A 23,459-nucleotide genomic window follows, 5' to 3' on the forward strand; every position below is an offset into this window, starting at 1 on the left:
ACATAAAACAAGCCATTGCAGTTCCCGGGTTTGCACAAATACCTGTCTCTCTTCAGGTGCTGGCAACCCTCGCTACACAACTAACACACACAAGCCAGCATATAATAGATTCATAGTTTTGTAGAACTGCTCTTGTTTAGGGTTGCACTACTACCTACTTTGGGGCAATTTGAAGATCCTTCCAGCAACATGTCAACTGAGTCGCCCGGAAAGAGTTCCACACGTGTTGGGCTCATGCTGAATACTGGTTTATATTCGACTGAGGGTGCCCAGGATCCGTTGGCAACAGGATCCTTTTTTTTTGAAGCTGAGATGGAGGGCAGGAACGTCCGACCAGATGAGCATTCAGACTTCCAGTAAAGCCGATGTACTCTTTGACCCCAGTTGGTCAGCTTGAAATGGAATTTGCATGAACCATGGCTTAGGAAACAAATAAGACAACGAGGAGTTAAAGCAACATATCTGCAATTAGCTTATTTTATTTGAATGATTAAAAGTTATAGGTAAATGTTCATGAATTCAATCTACCTGAAGTGTGTGCCAAGGTCGAGATTGGGGGATATGGGTTTGTCACTGACAATTGTGGTGCCAGTGCCTGTTGCAGAGAGAGCAACAATGTGTGTTTGACCGCCTTGGACAGAAATTTCAAGTTTTTCTTGGAATGAGAGTGTATCTTTCAGATGTGCTACAATTCTAAGATCCAGTTGGCCTTGTGGTGGCACTTCCCCTTTGTTGGGTTCAACACACCAACAGGACTTGCCCTGACTCTAAAAAAAATAAAAACACAATCTGTATTAATTTGACTACAAGAAAGTGTTTTTCAAACTTGACATGATTCTTGCAGTTAGTTTCATGACTATGTATAATAATAACACCCAATAAACATTTCCTCTTGCTATGAAATATTTTATGGCTAAACCAGTAATCATAGTTTGCATTATTGCGCTCTGTAATCATAGTCATTTGAGCATAATTATTTCCTACAGTATGTAGCTTAATAGTAGCCAATTGATTGCCTATTTAATTTGCAAATCAGTGGTGGCATATATGCTAAATATCAAATTCAGGATTGAGTTGAAACGGTTGAATTGGTATTTGTAAAATAAAATCAAACTTACTATTGCAATCGGCTCAGTTTTCAAGATATGTCACACATTCATAATATTTCACTATCAAACTGGTTTATAATGCATGAGCTAGTCAAGTTACAAATATGTCAGTGTTGTATTACTGTCAGATTAGAATTGAGGCAGGAACACAGAAAAATTGAGAATCCAACTAGATATTTATCTCATGTTAAGAATCCAACTAGATATTTACCTCATGTATAAAGGACCTAGTAAAGTATTTAATATTTCTAGCTGTATAGAGAGATGAGTCTGATTTGCTACATACCATGCAGGCTGTAAAGCATGCTGAGATAGGTGACTGGTTGGATAGGGAAAATATTTTAACGATGTCTGTCAGAACAGGGATTTTGCCGAATTCCAGTTGTTGGCTCTGGATGTGAATTATCGGACCACACCCAATGCACGACAAGTCAACCTCCTGAAAGAGATTAGAATACACAGGCATTAGTAAATATCAAATATTAGGAGAAAATAATGACTGAAACTAGAAAACACTTTAAATCAGCACATACTTACCAGCGGTGAGTGGATGCTGCCAAACAAAGCGATGTAAAGTGTGTGCTGTTGCTTTCCCATGTACTTTACTAGCATATACACAGGAAGGTCTGCTGAACTTTGAGGAGGAATCACTCCCCTTGATAAAGAACTCCCAAATACCATCGAAAGACTCTCGTCGTATTCCTAAAAAACGGAAGACGGTAGCGTCATACTGCATTTTATTATTTAGTCAGTCATTCAGAAAACACGCTTAACCAAACATATCACACAATAAGGGGGATTCAGTCACAAGGGTGGAGGCAGCTTTGGTGATGTGACCCCAAGATGCAGCAGACAGGCAGATGATGAGTAAAAAGAATGATATTTAATATAAACAGAAACACACACTTACAAAAGGAGCAGAGAAAATAACAAAAGAAGGTGAGTGAAGCTAAAAAGGGCACATTAACCAAAGTTAAATGTTTGTAAAAGACCACCTCTACACAAGATCATTCAGGTGCAACCCACTAGTGTGAATCAATGAATGTAATCGCTGTAAAACGCCATAATAGTATTATTTTGAACAGTAGATGGCAATATTTTGCAGCACTATCAGCTTTAACAGATGTGATCAACACTACTGCATTCATTTTGCTCTCACGTGTCAATGAGACAAATGTTTTGGCAGCGGCATCTTTCCTCCTCGGACTCGAAACATATATTTTTACGCAGAGTCAAAGCATATCACAGTAGCAACATTTTGCCATTTAAGTTAAGTTCAAGTTAAAGTACCAATGATAGTCACACACACACTAGGTGTGGTGAAATGTGTCCTCTGCATGGTGAACAAGGGGATGGGTCATTTGCCTTGTTTGAGGGATTGTTTTATTTTAGGCAATTTTATTTTTACTGTTGTGACTACTAAAACAGATGACACTCCATCTCGCTAAAAAGCACCTTTATTTTTGCATTGCCAAATATGTGTTTGTAATTTTGTATCTCACTGCATTGATTCACGGTGAAGTACCACTGACCAACCGACTCATTCACAAAATATGTATGTTTTATTCATGAGGTACAGAGCTGCAGATACTCATACTACATAACATATTTTAATAGTAGAAGCAACTACATGATTGATACATCGCAATTTTTATACCAACATGATAACATGCTATCAATACAGCTATTGCTACAGTAGGTGGACAATTCTTTCATCCCCAACTATGTAGTACAGGGCTTTCAACTGAAATTAAAATATATCTAGTTAGAGCAAATTTCCACAAGCAAAGAGTACAGAACATAATCATTTCTAACTTGCATCATGATTGCGTGTGACATATATCGAAGTAGCATTGTAGCTGTATCAACATCTGCATTTAATCAAGCTTAAGCTCGCCGGGCCACAATTTTTAACTGGTCTAGGGCAGGGGTCGGCAACCCGCGGCTCTTTGACAATTCTGATGCGGCTCAGCTGCATACTTGCCGACCCTCCCGACTTTTCCGGGAGACTTCCGAATTTCAGTGTCCCTCCCGAAAATCTCCCGGGGCAACCTTTCTCCGATTTTCATCTGGACAACAATATTGAGAGCGTGCCGTGATGGCACTGCCTGCAGTGTCTACTTTTTCACCACACTATCTGTGTGCCGGCCCAGTTACATGTTGCATTGGGCTTCTGCATACACACTTGAGTGACTGCAAGGCACACTTGTTCAACAGCCATACAGGTCACACTGAGGGTGGTGATATAAATAACTTTAATACTCTTACTAATATGCGCCACACAGTGAACCCACACCAAACAAGAATGACAAACACATTTCGGGAGAACATCCGCACCGTAACACAACATAAGCACAACAGAACAAATACCCAGAATCCCATGCATCCCTAACTCTTCCGGGCTACATTATACACCCCGCCCACCTCAACAGACGCACGGAGGGGGGGTTGATATGTGGGGGGGCGGGTTTGGTGGTAGCGGGGGTGTATAATGTAGCCCGGAAGAGTTAGGAATACAAGGGATTCTGGGTATTTGTTCTGTTGTGTTTATGTTGTGTTACGGTGCGGATGTTCTCCCAAAATGTGTTTGTCATTCTTGTTTGGTGTGGGTTCACAGTGTGGCACATATTAATAAGAGTGTTAAAGTTGTTTATATCACCACCCTCAGTGTAACGTGTATGGCTGTTGACCAAGTATGCCTTGCAGTCCCTTAAGTATGTCTGCAGAAGTCTCATTCATCATGTAACTGGGCTGGTACGCTGTCTATACAGGTTGTAGAGGGCGATAAAGGCAGTGCCATCACGGTGCGCCCTAATTATTGTTGTTTGGGTGAACATTAGCAGACGTTCGAGAGAATAATTGCCCTAAAATTTGGGAGTCTCCCCGAAAAATCTGGAGGTTGGTAAGTATGACGCTGTCAAGTGCCATTCATATTAAACTCGCGGGCCACACTAACATTACATTTTCATATTAAGGTGCAGGCGCAAAATAATGTCTTGCTCATGTCTGAGACCCCTGGTTTATCTATCCATTTTCTACCCCTTGTCCCTTTTAGGGTCGCGGGGGATCTCAGCTGCACATGGGCGGAAGGCGGGGTACACCCTGGACAAATCGCCACCTCATCGCAGGGCCAACACAGATAGACAGACAACATTCACACTCACATTCACACACTAGGGCCAATTTAGTGTTGCCAATCAACCTATCCCCAGGTGCATGTCTTTGGAGGTGGGAGGAAGCCGCAGTACCCGGAGGGAACCCACGCAGTCACGGGGAGAACATGCAAACTCCACACAGAAAGATCCCGAGCCCAGGATTGAACCCAGGACTACTCAGGACCTTCGTATTGTGAGGCACATGCACTAACCCCTGTTCCACCGTGCTGCCCTGGTTTATAAATAGCACAAATTTAAAAAAAAACGTTGTATGCAGTGTTATTTCATTTTAAATTTCAAAAGAGTTTTGTGGCTCCCATTGTTTTCTTTAATTTGTGAAACGGGTCAAAATGGCTCTTTGAGTGGTAAAGGTTGCCGACCCCTGGTCTAGGGGAACATTCATTAGCAGTTAATACATTGGTGAGGATTTGGGAGGATTCTTCATATTAGGCCCTAATATGAAAAATAAGCAGTCTGAGACCCTAATAATTAGGGTCTCAGACTGCTTATTTTTTGTGACTTTAGTATAAACTTGAATGGGTATTTCTATTCTTGCTTTGTCTTATAGTGGCGTTTTACATTGTCACTTTTTATGAGTGCCACTTGTCACTGAGATATGATACAGGCAAATTTTGTGCTTCCAGAGGTCAAAATGAACCCAAATGAGTCTGATCATTCTGGATATAAAGCTCTCTTGTCCTTGTCCACTTTAGACAGCACCATTTGTATTTATTTCAACGTTGTCTCCGACTAACTTGTCTCCGACTAACTTGTCTCTCTGTCCCCTCTTTCTTTCCTCATATTTCTCACCAGTTTGTCTCTTTTTTTCCTGTCACTTGTTCTTCAGTGTGTCTTTGTTTCGCTTCTCTGCTGCTCTTTGACCTGTCTCTGCATATTTATTAGCCCCGGTATTGCAGCGATTGGATTGGCTGAGTAATATGATGTGGGATAGCTTACAGTAACTTGCATGCAGTTTGTCAGTGTTTTTCCTGATCTGATCACAACAAGTGCCGCAAAGCATATAATAGCTTTGTCAGTCAAAATCAAAACCTAAAATACTTCAATCATTTCTACAATATACATAATGTCCAGAACAGTTTAGACTCAGACCGTGGTCCACCAGTTAGAAACCCCTGGTCTACTGAGTTGACTATTGAAACAGATTGAGCTATTGAGTGTTCCATTTATTTGCCATAAACATGATAGGGCAGCTCTTCACTGGGTATTGAACTTATTTACCTGCTCCAACATTCCATAGCAGACAGGAAGAGAACCAGGGTTTGTCAGGCGTGCTTTTTTTTCATAAGGGTGATTGATGAAACACTTCTGAAAGTCCAATAATGGTGTTTCCACTATTATATCAGGAACAATACACCTGTGTTAGCGGGAAAAGGAAATTCATTACCAGTAATTGCACTTTATAACTTCCACATGTAACTGCCAATAGACATTCCCATTGTTTTATATTTAGTAAGGATGGTAAAATATTATAATTGTACTGTATAAAATTAATTGTATTACAGCTCACAGAGACAAATAAATATACAAAAGACATATGTAACTCTCAAAATAATACAATAATAAGTCAGTAGAATTTACAGAATGTGGAAGATACAAGCTAATACTACATCTTCAGTTCCCCCCTATCCATTCTCGTCAACATTGATAAAACATCCAAGCCCAAAATGAATGTATGTAAACTTCTGACTAGAACTGGATGTGTACTTGTCTTTCATTAGGGTGTCTGACCTTGCAGTAATGGGTAGAGCCATGACTTCTTTTCCAACATTCTCAATATCTACCGCCAGGGCCACCCTGTACTGTTTGACTGTGTTGGAGCACAATGTCACCTGTAGAGACAATGCAAAAACGAAAACATGCAGCATAAAGTATCATATAAGTGTATTGTGTATGTATTCATTAAGTTATTGCAAACATCGTTTTTTTTCCAAAGGAAAAATAAGAGGACATTGCTGGAATGGTACCTTAATGCTGACATCTGACATGGCACGCACAGAACCTGACGTAGGAATGACGGTGAACTCAACAGGCCTTGCACTGGGGTCGTTATCAGAAGTGCATTGCCAATTGTTCCTGCACAGCTCGCACACCTGTTGGTCACTCGTCACACTGGTGGATCCCACCCCATCTCCCAAAACACGCAGGGAAAAGGTCATAGGAACAAATGATTTGTTGATGAGCGAACACGTTTCTGTTTGGGGGAAACCTGCACAACAGTACAAAAACAACAACTTCAATACCAGATATGAAACAATATAGAACAGTGGTCCCCAACCTTTTTGTAACTGCGGACCGGTCAACGCCTGAAAATGTGACCACACAATCATGTGTGCTTACGGACTGTATCTCCGCAGACTGCATTGATCTATATTGATATATAATGTAGGAACCAGAAGTATTAATAACAGAAAGAAACAACCCTTTTGTGCGAATGAGTGTAAATGGGGGAGGGAGGTTTTTTGGGTTGGTGCACTAATTGTAAGTGTATCTTGTGTTTTGTATGTAGATTTAATTTTAAAAAAAATAATAATAATAATTCTTGTGCGGCCCGGTACCAATCGATCCACGGACCGTTACCGGGCCACAGACCGGTACCAGGCCGCGGCCCGGTGGTTGGGGACCACTGATATAGAACATAATAAGCTCACTATTGTTGTGTTAAACCTCATGTTTATGAAATAATTGTGGAACGATGTAGCATATGGAAAATAAAAGATACTGACCAAATGACACCTCTCCAAAATTCAGCTTTGAAACATTGAAGTGGAATGTGGGCCCAATGACACAACCCCTGAAACAGAAAAGAGAAACCGTTAGCTGGTCTAAAATAGAAACATTGTCAAGAGAACTTTTCTTACGGTTAGGTTTTAGGTTATCGTGATAATAATATAGTTTTAACTATCTGTGTCATAACAGTCGGTTGTGCTATATTGTGATCTGTACTACATACACTCCAACTTCACCAAACTCTAATTTCACCTGAAAGTCATTGTGAGTGGTTGAGGCTGTCCTTTAATACTTAGAAGTAAGTCCTCAGCGAAAGCTCCCAAGATGTCACAATGGAAGGTGACTTTTACAATCTGACAAGCCCCGGAAGAAACAACACCTTCCTTGGGAGTAAATGAGAAAAACTGACCAAAAGTAGAGTTGGGACTTAATAGCGTAAAAGGTGCCTCAATCAGCCCATTGTTGAGAAGTTGCACCTGCAGGAAACAAGATTATAATTTATCACCCAATTTGGTTACAACATGAGCGTGTCCTGATAAATGAATTACCTCATAAGACACCGTTTGACCTATGAATATGGTTTTCATATCCATTAAGTTACAGTTAATCTGCACTTCAGGTCCCAAACCCTCACCCTTGATTGTCAGGGGGACATGAGATTTTTGGCCTAAAGGAAGAAAGACAAGCATATTGTAAGCGGGAATGTACAGCACACGGGGTCAGAAGAAAAAAAACGTAAAATTTGTACTGTAAAAAAGTATAGTCAAGCGATTACAAGCACTAACTGATAATTTTTCATTATAATATGTACTTTTAATTATATACAAGCAGGAGACAAGTGATTTAGTTGCAAAGCCTCATATGCAAAATGTGTTGTGTTTAAATATTCAAAAATCATCGGATGCACTTTCTATTTCATTTATTTGGCACTTAATTGATGGAATTATCCTTACTGCTTCTGCAACAAGCAACATAATCTTGCCCAAGTCTTGATACAATATGGATAAAACATTATTTAGGTAGACTGCATTTGTAATTTTAGTAAGTTTTAAAGATACAATGGAAAAAGAAAATCCAGCCCCTCAAGTTAAATTAAGTTTACATAAAACTGTACTATATGATGTTATATACATGTAAAACGCAAATTGGATTAATACTTAAATATTCTAAACTGAATTTATACAAATAGCATAAGATCACACAGGAAATATATAAAATGTACACAGCCTACAGGTACATTACATCATTATATTTAATCTGTAAACAATTATAAAATAAAAGCACTTATAATAGAACTCCATAAAATGCTATTATTTTTTTGTTGAATTGGTTTGAATTATGCAGTAACAGTCAGTATTAGTCTCATTAGATTATGTTCAGTCTCTAGCACATTTTCCAGCCAAACACTAACCTGTGACATCACAATATATAGTTTGTTGATATATTTTGGCTTCCTTGGGCTTGAAGACAACGCTGAAACGCGATGTGGTGTTTGGCCATATTTCTCCCACCTAAGCCATGTTGACAAAAAAATGTAGGTAAATGTAAAACAGGCATACATACGTACTTACAGTATTGTAATACACATTTTCAGTGCTAGGAAAGAGGCCTAGAGCATTTTTGGAAAGGTTAGGCTGGAAGCTAAGGTTGTGCATATTCATTTAGAATACAACTGATTATCTTAGCAATTAATCACAGTGTCTTTAGAAAGAAAATCTGAGGCTCAAAAATGTAAGAAGGTAGTAAGTAGATAGGTTAATTAACAGATACAAAGCTGGAAGGCAAACACACACCGCTGGTTCCACTGTTATGCACCCTTGTGAGAGCGAGAGTAAGGATGGGAGAGGCCGATGTATGCCTGGGGAATCAGACTGGCACTGAACAAGCACTGAACTATCCCTAGAGATAGCAGAAAAGGAAGGCAAAAACAAAGAGTTAGTTCAGCAATTATTAGAGGCAGTTCGTAGAACAAAGTGTTGCCAATCAAAAATGTAAGCTATTAATAACAATACTGTGAAATCTGCTTCCTGGATAGCGATGTTAGCATTATTTTAGTACAGTAGGGAAGGGATTAATTTGGCTCCATTGGTATGTGGACCTTGCGTGGGAGGAAGGGGTTCTGGGGTGAATTATTTTGCAATGGAGTCTGCTGAAAATGATGGAAAACACCACTCTTCATAGCAACTGACACTGTGGTCAAAGTTGGAGTTGCCACAAAAAGCCTTTCAAGGTATTCAACACTCTACAGCCATCTGGCGGCGAAAGTGGACAGTGCACGCCCCAAATTTGTCACGTTCATGTGTCAGGTAAACCACAACAAATGGGAACCTATGAATCTCCTCCCTACTGTATGTGATTTGTCTTCAAATCATTAAATACTTTATAAATATTACACAGAGAAATACAACAAATCGAATGATATTTGAGTCACATCGTACATGTTCTCTTCTTGTTGACTTGCCCATGTCGTCCACCGGTATTTAAGAGTGATATCACTAGTATTGGTGAGGCACACGGTGTGTGTGTTTGACAAGGACATATATGTCTTTTCCAAATTAAGGTATTCAGGGATAAGATGGAGGGACAACTCCACACAGGAACCGTGCAGGGTTATATGCACATCTTCACCTGAGGAAAGGAATAGACATAAAAGTCAAATAAATTCATGTCCAAGAGATCAGTAAATCTACTATAGAAAGTTTAGGTACATCTACCGAAAGAGTAGACTAAGGCTAGAATTTACAGTGCATGAATTAATGCCTGATTTAAATGTATGTGTTATATCCAATGTTTCTGACTATTCATATTTACATGCAAGTGACATAAATATATCTTTATGAGTAGCCGAAAGTACCCTTTCTTGAGTACTTGTCTTGTACTGTTCTCTACTTCCATTCAATGTTACATAAACATATCAACCAAGAGTCCCACAAGCCAGTCAAGCTCAGTAGCTTCAGATTGAAGGCCCACTTAACCTCTCGTTTCCACAATTGAGTTCACAGGTTACCAACAGGACTGGCACAAACCACTTTGCAATGACTCTGATTAGCAACCTCACTCATGCAAGCACGAAACAAAGCCAAGTGAGACTAAATAACAGGAGTGTGAGTTGGGCCTTGATGAATTTGTCTCTGCCATACATTTACAGCACATTCTCATTATACGCTTGAGTCTGCCAGGACTTTTTGGCATTCTCCCCCGTCATCTAATCCAATTTATCACGAGGTTGGGATCAGTTGACATTTTGGGTCCTTTCTTTACCCGAGCATCCAAGACATCTCTGACTACAGATGCGACCAGTTTAATTTTGCTTAAATTTTGACTTGAATACGTGAATAATGCAGTACCGACCTAATAGGTCAGAGAGAGAAAAAGATTATAGAGTATTATCTTCTCACAGGTGGTATCTGGTAGTTGTCTGACCACACTGCAGCTCGTCCTGGGTAGTCCCACTCCTCAATGCTTCAGTCACAAGCAAGATTCTCACAGGAATGTGGCAAAATCACAGTGGTACCTACTGTATACAACTACAAAGTCGATCATAGACCTGCAGCCTGATTAAGATATACTGGTGTTCGGAGCATTTATGGGAATCCTTATATATGAACATGGTGTCTGTTATAGGAAAACTGTGGTTAACAAAGAACTCCCCATTACGTCCCTCAAGTTTAAACTCTCGTTGACAACATGGTCATTGAAGTCTCCCAGCAGAACAACAACAGGAATGCCGTTCAGCACCCTCCTGAGGGACTCCAAGAAAGCCAGATATACTATATATTTGTTGCATACGCACAAATGACACTCTAGACCAGGGGTCGGCAACCCGCGGCTCCGGAGCCGCATGCGGCTCCTTGAACACTCTGATGCGGCTCAGCTACATACATGCCGACCCCCCGATTTTCCCAGGAGGTTTATGGATCTCAGTGTCTCTCCTAGATAACTCCCAGGGAAAAAATAATCCTATTTACACTCTAATTACTAAATAATGGGCGTGCCCTAATTGCACTGCAGTAGTTGTCCTCTATAGCATTTACATACAGCGTGCCAGTCCAGCCACATGTTGCATGTTGTTATTACTTGCACACACAGGAGACAGCAAAGCATACTTACTCATCAGCCACACAGCTTACACTGACGGTAGCCGTATCAAACAACTTTAACATTGTTACGTTACAAATATGCGCCACACTGTGAACCCACACTAAAAAAGAATGAAAAACACATTTCTGGAGAACATCCCACCGTAACACAACATAAACACAACACAACCATTACCCAGAATCCCATGCAGCCCTAACTCTTCCGGTCTACATTATACACCCCCGCTACCACCAAATCCCCCCACACATCAACCCCCCCCCCCCCTCTCCGTGCGTTGGTTGAGCGGAAGAGTTAGGGCTGCATGGGATTCTGGGTATTGGTACCGTCAGTGTAAGATGTGTGGCTGCTGAGCTAGTACGTCTTGCTGTCACTTATGTGAGCAAGCTGAAACTGCATTCTACATGTGGTCGAGCAGGTACACTTTTAGGGCAGACTGTAGAGGGCGCCAAATGCAGTGTCATCACGCTCTGATATTCGGGAGTCTCCCGGGAAAAATGAGAGGGTTGGCAAGTATGACGCTATCAAGCGCCATTCATTCAAAACTCGCGGGCTGCACTAACATCAAATTTCCACATTAAAGTGCGTGCCGGTGCATGTGTCGGAGACCCCTGGTTAACATAGCACAAAGCATTTAAGCTTTTTATGCGGTGTTTTTCATTTAAAATTTTTTTTTGTGCCTCCCATTACTTTCTTTAATTTGTGAAACTTGCCAAAATGGCTCTTTGAGTGGTAAAGGTTGCCGACCCCTGCTCTAGACCCTTAACCTGACCTGAAGGAGTAGGAAAGTGACTTTCTCATCCACCCAGAACGACTATACAATATACAGCACAGTACTTACAGGCATCACCCCCTTTTAATTGGCCCACACTAGTATGTCTTTCAACAGCAGCAACTCCAGAGGGGAACAGTCTATTCCATTTTGATGAGGACCAGACAAATTGTGTCTCACAAGTCGATAAAAACTTTGGTTCATCACCCACAAAACCAAAAGTAAAGGAAAGACAGCCAGGTCGAATGGTCTTTGTATGTCTGTGCTGATGTTTGTCATGTTGGAACAATTCAGAGTGCAGTTTTCTACCTCTTCTAACAGCTACCGTGCATGAAGGATCAGGTGAAAGGAGCTAAAAGGCTGAAGCGTGTATCTAAGCCTGAATGGATCCAGAGGCTCGGGTACCTTATGGTCTATGTGCCCGGGAAAGAGAAGGAACCTTGAGTAGTACCCAGAGTTGTCCTTATTTTCACAGAAACAAACGTATTTTACCAGTGTCATATAGCAGCAGCAGATCCTGACGGTGGTCTCCTATGGTCATCGGATTAAAAGCCACAGTGACTTGCATGCCCTCGCCAATGTCAAGAGTTCCGGAGGAGGGAGTTACTGAAAAAGGACTGCAAGAAAATGACCATAAGGGCAAATAGGGACCAACTTTGCGTCAAATACAACGTAAATGTTGACTAATTGAGACTATTGTCAAAACGTATTAATGTGAATATATACAATTATTTAGTGAATGAGTGATTGGTAATTTGATTGGAGTATTTGTATTCACCTCTGAGTATGTAGCTTGAAGATGCCTATTCGGTTTCCAAGGTTGCGTACAAGCTGAGTCTTCTGTGTGGAGGCTTTTACAAAGCACACTGGTAAATGCAACTCATTGCGAAAGTTCAGACCGGCTCTTGGTCCAATGGCACGGATGGGCACCTCAAACTGCTCCCTTTCAGTCACAAAGACCAGTTTATGGTGGTAGTCCTTATTAAGAAATTTAGAACATAAAAACAAACATGAGTGGAAAAAACATTAATGCCAGTTTTTAACTTTGGTAACTTGTTTGTTAAATAAACATGATGATCAAGTGACTTGATTTCTGGCCTAGTGTCAACAGCTATTTTTATTCTCGAAGCAATGAATCGATCCCAACTCCACTGTTCAGATTGTCTTACAATACGTTTATTTATACGTTCATATGCTTATTAAACTATCTTCTGAGGAGACTTTATCAGTTCATACTTAAAGATGGACATGTCCCCAATATTAGAGGATATATATGGGATCCTGCACCATGCTCTCAGACTAGAGCTGTCCTTTCTAAATCTGTGCATGAACTGAATGCGCTTGCTCAGGTTAGAGACAATCTGAACAGTCCAGTTGCGACCGACTCAATGCCCTGAGAATATCATGAACTGAATAACAGTGGCCTAGTGGTTAGAGTGTCCACCCTGAGATCGGTAGGTTGGGAGTTCAAACCCCGGCCGAGTCATACCAAAGACTATAAAAATGGGACCCATTACCTCCCTGCTTGGCACTCCGCATCAAGGGTTGGAATTGGGGGTTAAATCACCAAAAATGATTCCCGGGCGCGGCACCGCTGCTGCCCACTGCTCCCCTCACCTCCCAGGGGGTGATCAAGGGGATGGGTCAAATGCAGAGGACACATTTCACCACACCTAGTGTGTGTGTGACAATCATTGGTACTTTAACTTGAACTTTTATTGACAATATTCACAGGCATATCCCTTTTATGCAATCACGCACCACGCAGTGGATTAAGAGTTTAGTGTTCTACACTGATTCATTAGAACAATAGCTAGTCAGAGTTGATATGTTTGAAGCAACCAGATTTATAATCAGTGATGTTGTCTCCTTCTATTTGATATAGTTAATTTTAGTGTGGTGGGGGTTGTTGCTTTTATTAGTAAAAATATATTTCCTGCATTAAACTTGCTGTGCTTCCGACGCAGTCTTGTTGACATACCACATCAAAAGTAGCAAACCACATTACATCAAACGTCTCACTAACGACGTACATAAAAGTAATTATTTAGATTACTCTTGACTAGTAAAAGTAACAGCGTTATCATATAATGCCATTATTCAGAAGACTGATAGTGAGTGAAAGTAAAGGTTCAAGACCTTGTTTTCCAGTGGAGTGAAGCACACCGTAAAAGTCACACACAGTCCTGCTGCAACTTTACTCCTTGCCTCCTTTGGACCTTCAACAAAGAAATAAGGTGACCCCTGATGCTCCAGCTTCACATGGCGTGACACCTTTACAGGAAACAAACAGCCAACATTATTAAAAAAGTTTGTAAAACCAAAGTGATATCAAACTCAACAGTTGGGTATGTTGAAGCTTTACTTTTACATGATCACTTCACGCTTTAGTTATTGGATTGAGTCCAATCTTTTAATAGGTTATATAACAGGGTTTCTACAGGTATCAACAAATCAAATGTTATGCTTTTTAATGCCATTTTTAATGCCACTTAAAGACAGTGTAATGCCCATGTCCTACCGCATATGTTTACAATTATGTGTATGCACACAATTGTTGACAATAATAATCTTGAAAAGTTGAAAAGTTAGATCATATGAGGTGTCTGCGTTACGAGAATTGCTAATTGTTAGCCAAGTTAGCGCACGTGTGTTGAACTGGAGACTGAAACAAAGGAGTTATAAATAATAAATGGGTTATACTACCTTCAAGGTACTCAAAGCGCTTTGACAGTATTTCCACATTCACCCATAGATGGCGGGAGCTGCCATCAGGAGCAAGGGTGAAGTGTCTTGCCCAAGGACACAACGGACGTGATTAGGATGGTAGAAGGTGGGGATTGAACCCCAGTAACCAGCAACCCTCCGATTGCTGGCACGGTCACTCTACCAACTTCGCCACGCCCACGCCGAGTTGTGTGTGAAACAAGCTCAGCTTCCTCATTAACATGACATGGTGTCACAGTTAAATACTACACGCCTAGTGACAAAATAATGGCAGGGTCGTTTGATTTTGCTGTCTCGCAATGCTTTTAATGATTTTGGACTTTACCAGTTTGAAAGTCAGAGCCAAAGAAAAGAAACACACAAATAGATGTTAAGTTCATTTTCATTTATCTTTTAATTTACTGACATATTGACTCTCATACTGACGATTGTGTTATGTTTTTAATGCCTCTGGACATTGTATTTAATGCTTTTTAATGCCATTTCGGGTGTTAATTTTGAAAAAATACATTGAATGACTTAATGCTTGTTAATACCCCGCAAAAACCCTGTATAAAATATGTGATCTTAATTTCTGACACACAACTCTGATCACCTATGATGACACACGTTTATCACTTTCAACATGTTCTTAGTGTTTTCGATCCATCAAATCTGTACCTTGTCATTGTTAAACAGCTGCAACTGCAACTTGTAAGACTGTGCAGCCATGAAGTTCTGGAAAACCAACTCAGGGGGGAAGGGCTGAAAAAGTGTCTGATCCACATCCACCAAGGGCAGCTGCAAACCCAAATTTAATTGAAAGATTTTACTTGAAAATAATGGAGACACATTAACAATACACTTTCTTCACATTAAATTGTACATGTACGAAGTTAAGATTTTACAAATACTACAATGTTACACTTTCATCACACTTGTGCATGGTGTGGTTTACATCATCCAACTCCATTAGGACTATAATTCTATACACCCAATACAGGCCCAGATACTGTAATTGCGATGATCATTTTCTAATAGACATGTCGGTATATACAATAGCTATTACGGATAACCGCCAAATGCACTAGTATTCAAATTTGATACAAAAAAATCTAGAAATGGTGTGTGTGCAAACAAAGAAAATAAAGCACCACATCAAAATTATTCACGTTGTTCTAAATATTTATGTATTACATGTTCAAAGTTGTGTAAGCTCTGAACAAAAATGGTGCAAGAGTAATATTGTTTTACACAGATTGTTGTAACAATCACTAATATAGAGGTGTATAAAACTAAATGATACAACCTGTTGAGCAAGTATAATGAGAAAGTTGATTTATAGTAAAGTTAAAAGTGATATTTAATGTTCATTCATCCATTTCTTTCATCATGTATATGTATTTCACATTGCTTTCTGCATGTAAAACTAAATTTATTCTGGATAACATGTGTTTTGTATCAATATGTTTGGGTGTCTACAATGGATTAATTGGATTTACAGTACATCGCTTCTCATGGGAAAAAAATGCTTCAATTTCCTTAAAATTCGGACTTCATCTGACATTTTGGAACTGATTACTAATGAAAACCAAGGTACTACTGTAATTGTTCTTTCTCTTACTAATCAGTGAAAATGTACAATGCCTACACTACACATTGCAGTTTCAAATATATCAAATATACAGTACAGGCCAAAAGTTTGGACACACCTTCTCATTCAATGCGTTTTCTTTATTTTTATGATTATTTTACATTGTAGATTGTCACTGAAGGCATCAAAACTATGAATGTGGAGTTATGTACTTAACAAAAAAAGGTGAAATAATTGAAAACATGTTTTAATATTCTAGTTTCTTCAAAATAGCCACTCTTTGCTCTGATTACTGCTTTGCACACTCTTGGCATTCTCTTGATGAGCTTCAAGAGGTAGCCACCTGAAATGGTTTTCACTTCACAGGTGTCCAAACTTTTGGCCTGTACTGTATACAAAATAATATACAGTAGTGGTCAAAAGTTTACATACACTTGTAAAGAACATAATGTCATGGCTGTCTTAAGTTTCCAATAATTTCTACAACTTTTATTTTTTTCGTGATAGATTGATTGCCACAAAAAAACATTCATGAAGTTTGGTTCTTTAATTAATTTATTATGGGTCTACTAAAAAGTCAAAATTATACATACAGCAATGTTAATATTTGGTTACATGTCCCTTGGCAAGTTTCACTGCAATAAGGCGCTTTTGGTAGCCATCCACAAGCTTCGGGAAAGCTTCTGGTTGAACTTTTGACCACTCCTCTTGACAAAATTGGTGAAGTTCAACTAAATTTGAAGGTTTTCTGACATGGACTTGTTTCTTCAGCATAGTCCACACGTTTAAGTCAGGACTTTGGGAAGGCCATTCTAAACCTTAATTCTAGCCTGATTTAGCCATTCTTTTACCACTTTTGACGTGTGTTTGGGGTCATTGTCCTGTTGGAACACCCAACTGCGCCCAACACCCAATCTCCAGGCTGATGATTTTATGTTGTCCTGAAGAATATGGATGTAATCCTCCTTTTTCATTATCCCATTTACTCTCTGTAAAGCACCAGTTCCATTGGCAGCAAAACAGGCCCAGAGCATAATACTACCACCACCATGCTTGATGGTAGGCCTGGTGTTCCTGGGATTAAAGGCCTCACCTTTTCTCCTCCAAACATATTGCGGGGTATTGTGGCCAAACAGCTCAATTTTTGTTTCATCTGACCACGGAACTTTCCTCCAGAAGGTCTTATCCTAGTCCATGTGATGTCAAGACAGCCATGACATTATGTCCTTCACAAGTGTATGTAAACTTTTGGCCACGACTGTATATATATATATATATATATATATATATATATATATATATATATATATATGTGTGTGTGTGTGTGTGTGTGTGTGTGTGACGAACAGCATTGTTTACTCTGTTTTCCTTAGTCAGTGTGTGCTCCATAATATACACTTGCCACTTTTTAAGTTGTATCCTTATTTCAGTTTTTATGTGGCTGCTAGTAAAGTAAATTTACAAGCCATGTGTTTTTAAAAAAATGGTTAGCATTGTTTATATTTTACCTTTTGGGTTGTCATGCTTGTGTCCAGTAGTTCCAGAATCTGAGTTGGGTGCATTTCACTGGCCTCAGCCAAACCCATCTTTCTGGACTGCAACATCTTCTGAGTGTAAACATAAGGCCTCACCTGCAACAAGCGCAAAGTCTACTAAACCAGTGTTTTTCAAACACTGTGCCACCGCACACTAGTGTGCTGTGAGATATTGTCTGGTGTGCCGTGGGAAATTATGCAACTTCACCTAATTAGTCCAAAAAATATTTTTTGCAAATCAACAATTATAATCTGCAAATAATGTGCTGTTGCTTAGTGTCTGTGCTGTGTAAAACTTGGCAGGGTAACCACGTAATACTCCAAGTCAGTAGGTGGCAGCAGGTAGTTAATTGCTTTGTAAAAGTCGGAATGTGTCGGGTGAGACGAGGATGGTTTGTTGTGATCCCAATATACAGACCACAGCGGGAGGCAGCCTGCAGGTAAAAAGGTATGTAATGCTTAAACCAAAAATGTACAAAAGGGAAAGGGAAAGGCAATGGCTATGCAAAGCGAAAGTAAAGCCGAACTGGCTACAAAGTAAACAGAAACAGAATGCTGGACGACAGCAAAAACTTACGGTGTCCACAAAGTACATCCGTACATGACATGACAATCAACAATGTCTACACAAAGAAGAATAGCAACAACGTAAATAGCCAAAGCTATTTAGCCACCTCATCCTTGTCCAGGGTGTACCCCGCCTTCCGCCCAAATGCAGCTGCGATAGGCTCCAGCACCCCCCGTGACCCCAAATGGGACAAGCGGTGGGAAATGGATGGATGGATTGCTAACACAGAGCAGGTGCGTGGAATAGCGCTCAAAGGAAGACATGAAACAGCTACAGGAAAACACCACATAAACAGGAAGGGCCACCAAAATAACAGCGCAAGACAAGAACTAAAGCACTACACACAGGAAAACAGCAACAAACTCAAACAGTACTCAACCTACACAGTGGCCTAGTGGTTAGAGTGTCCGCCCTGAGATCGGTAGGTTGTGAGTTCAAACCCCGGCCGAGTCATACCAAAGACTATCAAAATGGGACCCATTACTGCTGGGACCCTGCTTGGCACTCAGCATCAATGTTTGGAATTTGGTGTTAAAGGCCTACTGAAATGATTTTTTTGTATTTCAACGGGGATAACAGATCCATTTTATGTGTCATACTTGATCATTTCGCGATATTGCCATATTTTTGCTGAAAGAATTTAGTAGAGAACATCGACGATAAAGTTCGCAACTTTTGGTCGCTGATAAAAAAAGCCTTGTCTGTACCGGAAGTAGCGTGACGTCGCAGGTTGAACGGCTCCTCACATTTTCCCATTGTTTAAACCAGCAGCGAGAGCGATTCGGACAGAGAAAGCAACGATTACCCCATTAATTTGAGCGAGGATGAAAGATTCGTAGATGAGGAACGTGAGAGTGAAGGACTAGAGTGCAGTGCAGGATGTATCTTTTTTCGCTCTGACCGTATCTTAGGTACAAGCTGGCTCATTAGTTTCCAAACACTCTCCTTTTTCTATTGTGGATCACAGATTTGTATTTTAAACCACCTTGGATACTATATCCTCTTAAAAATGAGAGTCGAGAACGCGAAATGGACATTCATAGTGACTTTTATCCCCACGACAATACATCGGTGAAGCACTTTAGCTACGGAGTTAACGTGATAGCATCGTGCTTAAATGCAGATAGAAACAAAAAATAAGCCCCTGACTGGAAGGATAGACAGCAGATCAACAATACTACTATCAGGAGACACCGAACCAAACACTGGACCTGTAACTACACGGTTAATGCTGTGCCGCCTGTCGAAGCCTAGCAATGCTGTTGCTAACGACGCCATTGAAGCTAACTTAGCTACGGGACCTCGTCAGAGCTATGATAAAAACATTAGCTATCCACCTACGCCAGCCCTCTTCTGCTCATCAACACCCGTGCTCACTTGCGTTCCAGCGATCGACGGCGCGACGAAGGACTTCACCCGATCATCGATGCGGTCGGCGGCTAGCGTCGGATAGCGCGTCTGCTATCCAACTCAAAGTCCTCCTGGTTGTGTTGCTGCAGCCAGCCGCTAATACACCGATCCCACCTACAGCTTTCTTCTTTGCAGTCTCCATTGTTCATTAAACAAATTGCAAACGATTCACCAACACAGATGTCCAGAATACTGTGGAATTTTGCGATGAAAACAGAGCTCTTTGTATTGGGATACAATGTGTCCCAATACTTCCGCTTCAACCATTGACGTCACGCGCAAACGTCATCATACCTAGACGTTTTCAACCGGAAGTTTCCCGGGAAATTTATAAATTGCACTTTATAAGTTAACCCGGCCGTATTGGCATGTGTTGCAATGTTAAGATTTCATCATTGATGTATAAACTATCAGACTGCGTGGTCGGTAGTAGTGGGTTTCAGTAGGCCTTTAAATCACCAAAAAGTATTCCCGGGCGCGGCACCGCTGCTGCCCACTGCTCCCCTCACCTCCCAGGGGGTGAACAAGGTGATGGGTCGAATGCAAAGGACAAATTTCACCACACCTAGTGTGTGTGTGACAATCATTGGTACTTTAACTTTAACTTATAAGGCACGACGACCTGGTGGAGTTTCATTTTTAACGTTTTCTGCTGGTGGTGTGCATCCGGATTTTTTAATGAAAAAATGAAAAATGAAAAACACTGTACTAAAATAATGAGATTACATGTCAGGAGATAACCAGCATCTGTCCAATTATCTGATGTTTGTCATTAAACTGTCTATTCCAAGTCAAACTGAAATAGCCACACATGTACAGCTACAAGAAATACACATCATATTTATAACATCAACATTTACGAGTGACTAAGTTCTGTTTAAACGAAGAAAGGACACGTCTTACCCCTCTCCAAATCCAGGCCTAGTGATCTGCGTTCGTCGGTTGTGATGTTGCCGTGGTAACGGACCTCTCAATGACATGCGCACTGATTGGCCACTGTGAGGGAACACAAAACAGTTAACCGTCAGAGGTTTTTAACAAGCATGATACAAAGTAGGCAGCGTAATAACTTCTTTTTCCTGTTCAAATCACGACCTGTGGGTTTTTCTGCATTTTACAAGTGAGTTGGTGACGTCATGAAAAGGCGACATGTCTGAAAAATGACCTGACGCCAAGTGACATAAAACGCATCATTAGGTCCACGTACTCAACATGCCCACATGGTCAGGTTCAAAACTGTCGTAATAAAGAACACAAACAAAAAGATTAGCTTGTTTCCTGTCAAACAACACAACACAAGCATTGTGAAAGAAACATACAGTATCGTGGTCGTATTGAAATTGGGCTCGTTCTACCCACACTACCTTTTACACAAAATAATAAATACGTTTAAATGTGATAATAATACAGTATAAGAGAACTAGTTGCAGTCCACTAGCTTGTTTATCACCAGGAAACGAATTGTTTTCACTTACTAAACGATGCACAACCCAGCTGAATATATTTAAACTTACATAGGTTGCATTTCCGCCATACAAATGAACATTGTGTAAAACGGCTTTACGAAGACAATAGGTTTGACTTTGAGGATCCGATTGACTCAATGCTACCACCTGCTGGTGTTATCGTGTATCTACCACTACTTCACTTATTGGCTCAAATGTATTTATTTTTTTGGTGAATTTAATAAACCTTTATTTATAATATACAACATTTACAAACAATCAATAAATAATAATAATCAAAACAAGTACAAAAACAGTACAGACAATTGATGTTACCTTATGTAACATGCATCCAGATTTGATTGATTGATTGAGAAGTTTATTGACATCTTAAAGAATTGAATCCATGTAATGCTTTAAAAAGGCAAATGGATGGCACAAAAAGCCAAAAGGCTTGTTTCCATTGTGGGCCATTAAATATCCATCACATTTGTTACATTCAATAATAAAATATATAAAAAGTGTAACATGTTAATAAAACATTACGTTAAAAAAATGATCAATTATGTACATATACACATATGTACATGACACATGACTATGCACATGTTGACTCCAAGAGTGTGCAAAACAGAATGAGAAAATATCCCTACTCTGTTTGATGCTTCGGAAAGTTGCTGGGGATCAATTTTGGTTCAGATCAGGTAGAGATTGAGCTGAGCCATGATTTTATGGCAGTTTTAATATTTAGTAGGGAAGTTTCAATTTTAAGGTCTATTGGTAGTGCATTCCACTGTGTGGTGGCAAAATAGTAGAATGCATTTTTTCCCATGAGAGTCTTGAATTTTGGGGAGAGACTGTTTACCACCTGTTTTGGACTTGTGAAAGCACTCGATTGCTATGGCAGGGCAATATTCAATGACAAATGTGTGCTTTGTTTTAAAGATGTGCTATTTGGGTTTACACTGTATGAAAAAAAAAAAAAAAAAAAAAAATCGAAAAGGAATTTTGCCTTTGCAACCTCATTATACTATTGGCTAAGTTTTATATTCATAAACGTACGTTTCTTAATACCCGACCTGTTTTTTGTCCCTTTAAAAAATTATTATAACTCTACTTCAAAACACTCTCTACCTCTAACAATCAAAAAGCTGTGAAAACTATGATGCTGTGTTCCAAATTTAAATTATTTACGGCACTTGTGTGAGCCTATGGCTTTACATTTTGTTACATTTGTATATTTTGCATTCTATTTTAGTTACTTTATTGTGTTTACAACCCCCTGGCGCTGTTTTGTACTGTTTTTGTACTTATTGGCTCAATTCTTCTACTTTCTACTTCTACTACTACGGTTACAGTAACAGTAAAATGACTAAACAAACAGTAAAATGCTCAAGCCTCATGGTACACAAATTACCATGTTTCATCATGAGAAATGTCAAGGTTATAGGTTTAGGTCAGGGGTCCGCAAAACAAAATGATAAAAAAGCCATATTGGACCAAAAATACAAAAAACAAATCTGTCGGGAGCCGCAAAAAATGAAAAGACGCATATAAGTCTTATAATGAAGGCAACACGTAAGTGTCTATATCAGCTATATTAGCCTACTATCAAAATAACTAAGTGTCGCAGGCTGAAGCAACTCTTTGTTGAAATTTAATATTTATTCTACACATTTTTACAACATTAGAAAACATTAGTAAATCAGAGGCTACTCAGAGGGTGAGATAACTCCTGGAAATTACTGGCTTTTAATGGCCAAAGGTATAGATGAGTGTGTCCAAGTTAAAGGAAACGACAGGCTGTCTTATTTTAATAGATTTATTACAATCTTTAGCAAGCTAGGTAATGTTTGCTGTGGTCTGGAACAACATGGCACACAAACAACTATGAGAAATGCAGCCAATATTACATACAGATAATATGTCATGAGACATGCAAATATAAATCAAATACACAGAGGACATAAGTAAAGGAAATTAAATGAGCTTAAATATACCTACAAATGAGGCATAATGATGCAATATGTACATACAGCTAGCCTAAATAGCATGTTAGCATCGATTAGCTTGCAGTCATGCTCTTACCAAATATGCCTGATTAGCACTCCAACAAGTCAATAACGTCAACAAAGCTCACCTTTGTGCATTCACGCACAGCATAAAACTTTTGGTGGACAAAATCTGACAAAGGAGTTGAAGATTTTACATGTAAACAAACTGTTGCATTTGTTTGTATTTTTCCCCCATCTTTTTACATTTTAAATCCTTTTTTAAAAATGCTCCAGGGAGCCACTAGGGCGGCACTAAAGAGCGGGT

At 39.7% G+C, this 23,459-nt stretch overlaps 1 protein-coding gene across 1 annotated transcript in view; it reads right to left on the reverse strand.

The window, feature by feature from the left end:
* The window catches only part of hydin (HYDIN axonemal central pair apparatus protein), a 116,442-nt gene extending 95,195 nt beyond the window's left edge, over positions 1-21,247 (reverse strand). Inside the window, exons 1-20 of the mRNA XM_062035862.1 lie at positions 21,210-21,247; positions 20,599-20,691; positions 17,691-17,813; positions 15,270-15,389; positions 14,022-14,156; positions 12,661-12,860; positions 12,375-12,499; positions 9,451-9,640; positions 8,806-8,911; positions 8,424-8,523; positions 7,561-7,679; positions 7,265-7,488; positions 7,009-7,076; positions 6,250-6,491; positions 6,014-6,114; positions 5,504-5,639; positions 1,647-1,811; positions 1,396-1,548; positions 529-767; positions 159-420 (exon numbers count right to left, since the gene is read on the reverse strand). Of these exons, the coding sequence (XP_061891846.1) occupies positions 159-420; positions 529-767; positions 1,396-1,548; positions 1,647-1,811; positions 5,504-5,639; positions 6,014-6,114; positions 6,250-6,491; positions 7,009-7,076; positions 7,265-7,488; positions 7,561-7,679; positions 8,424-8,523; positions 8,806-8,911; positions 9,451-9,640; positions 12,375-12,499; positions 12,661-12,860; positions 14,022-14,156; positions 15,270-15,389; positions 17,691-17,786 (2,781 nt within the window). The 5' untranslated portion in view covers positions 17,787-17,813; positions 20,599-20,691; positions 21,210-21,247. The remainder of the gene's footprint in view (positions 1-158; positions 421-528; positions 768-1,395; positions 1,549-1,646; positions 1,812-5,503; positions 5,640-6,013; positions 6,115-6,249; positions 6,492-7,008; positions 7,077-7,264; positions 7,489-7,560; positions 7,680-8,423; positions 8,524-8,805; positions 8,912-9,450; positions 9,641-12,374; positions 12,500-12,660; positions 12,861-14,021; positions 14,157-15,269; positions 15,390-17,690; positions 17,814-20,598; positions 20,692-21,209) is intronic.
* Between the last annotated feature and the right edge of the window lie 2,212 nt (positions 21,248-23,459).

Source organism: Entelurus aequoreus, linkage group LG24 (genome assembly GCF_033978785.1).
Source record: "Entelurus aequoreus isolate RoL-2023_Sb linkage group LG24, RoL_Eaeq_v1.1, whole genome shotgun sequence".
Taxonomy (NCBI): domain Eukaryota; kingdom Metazoa; phylum Chordata; class Actinopteri; order Syngnathiformes; family Syngnathidae; genus Entelurus; species Entelurus aequoreus.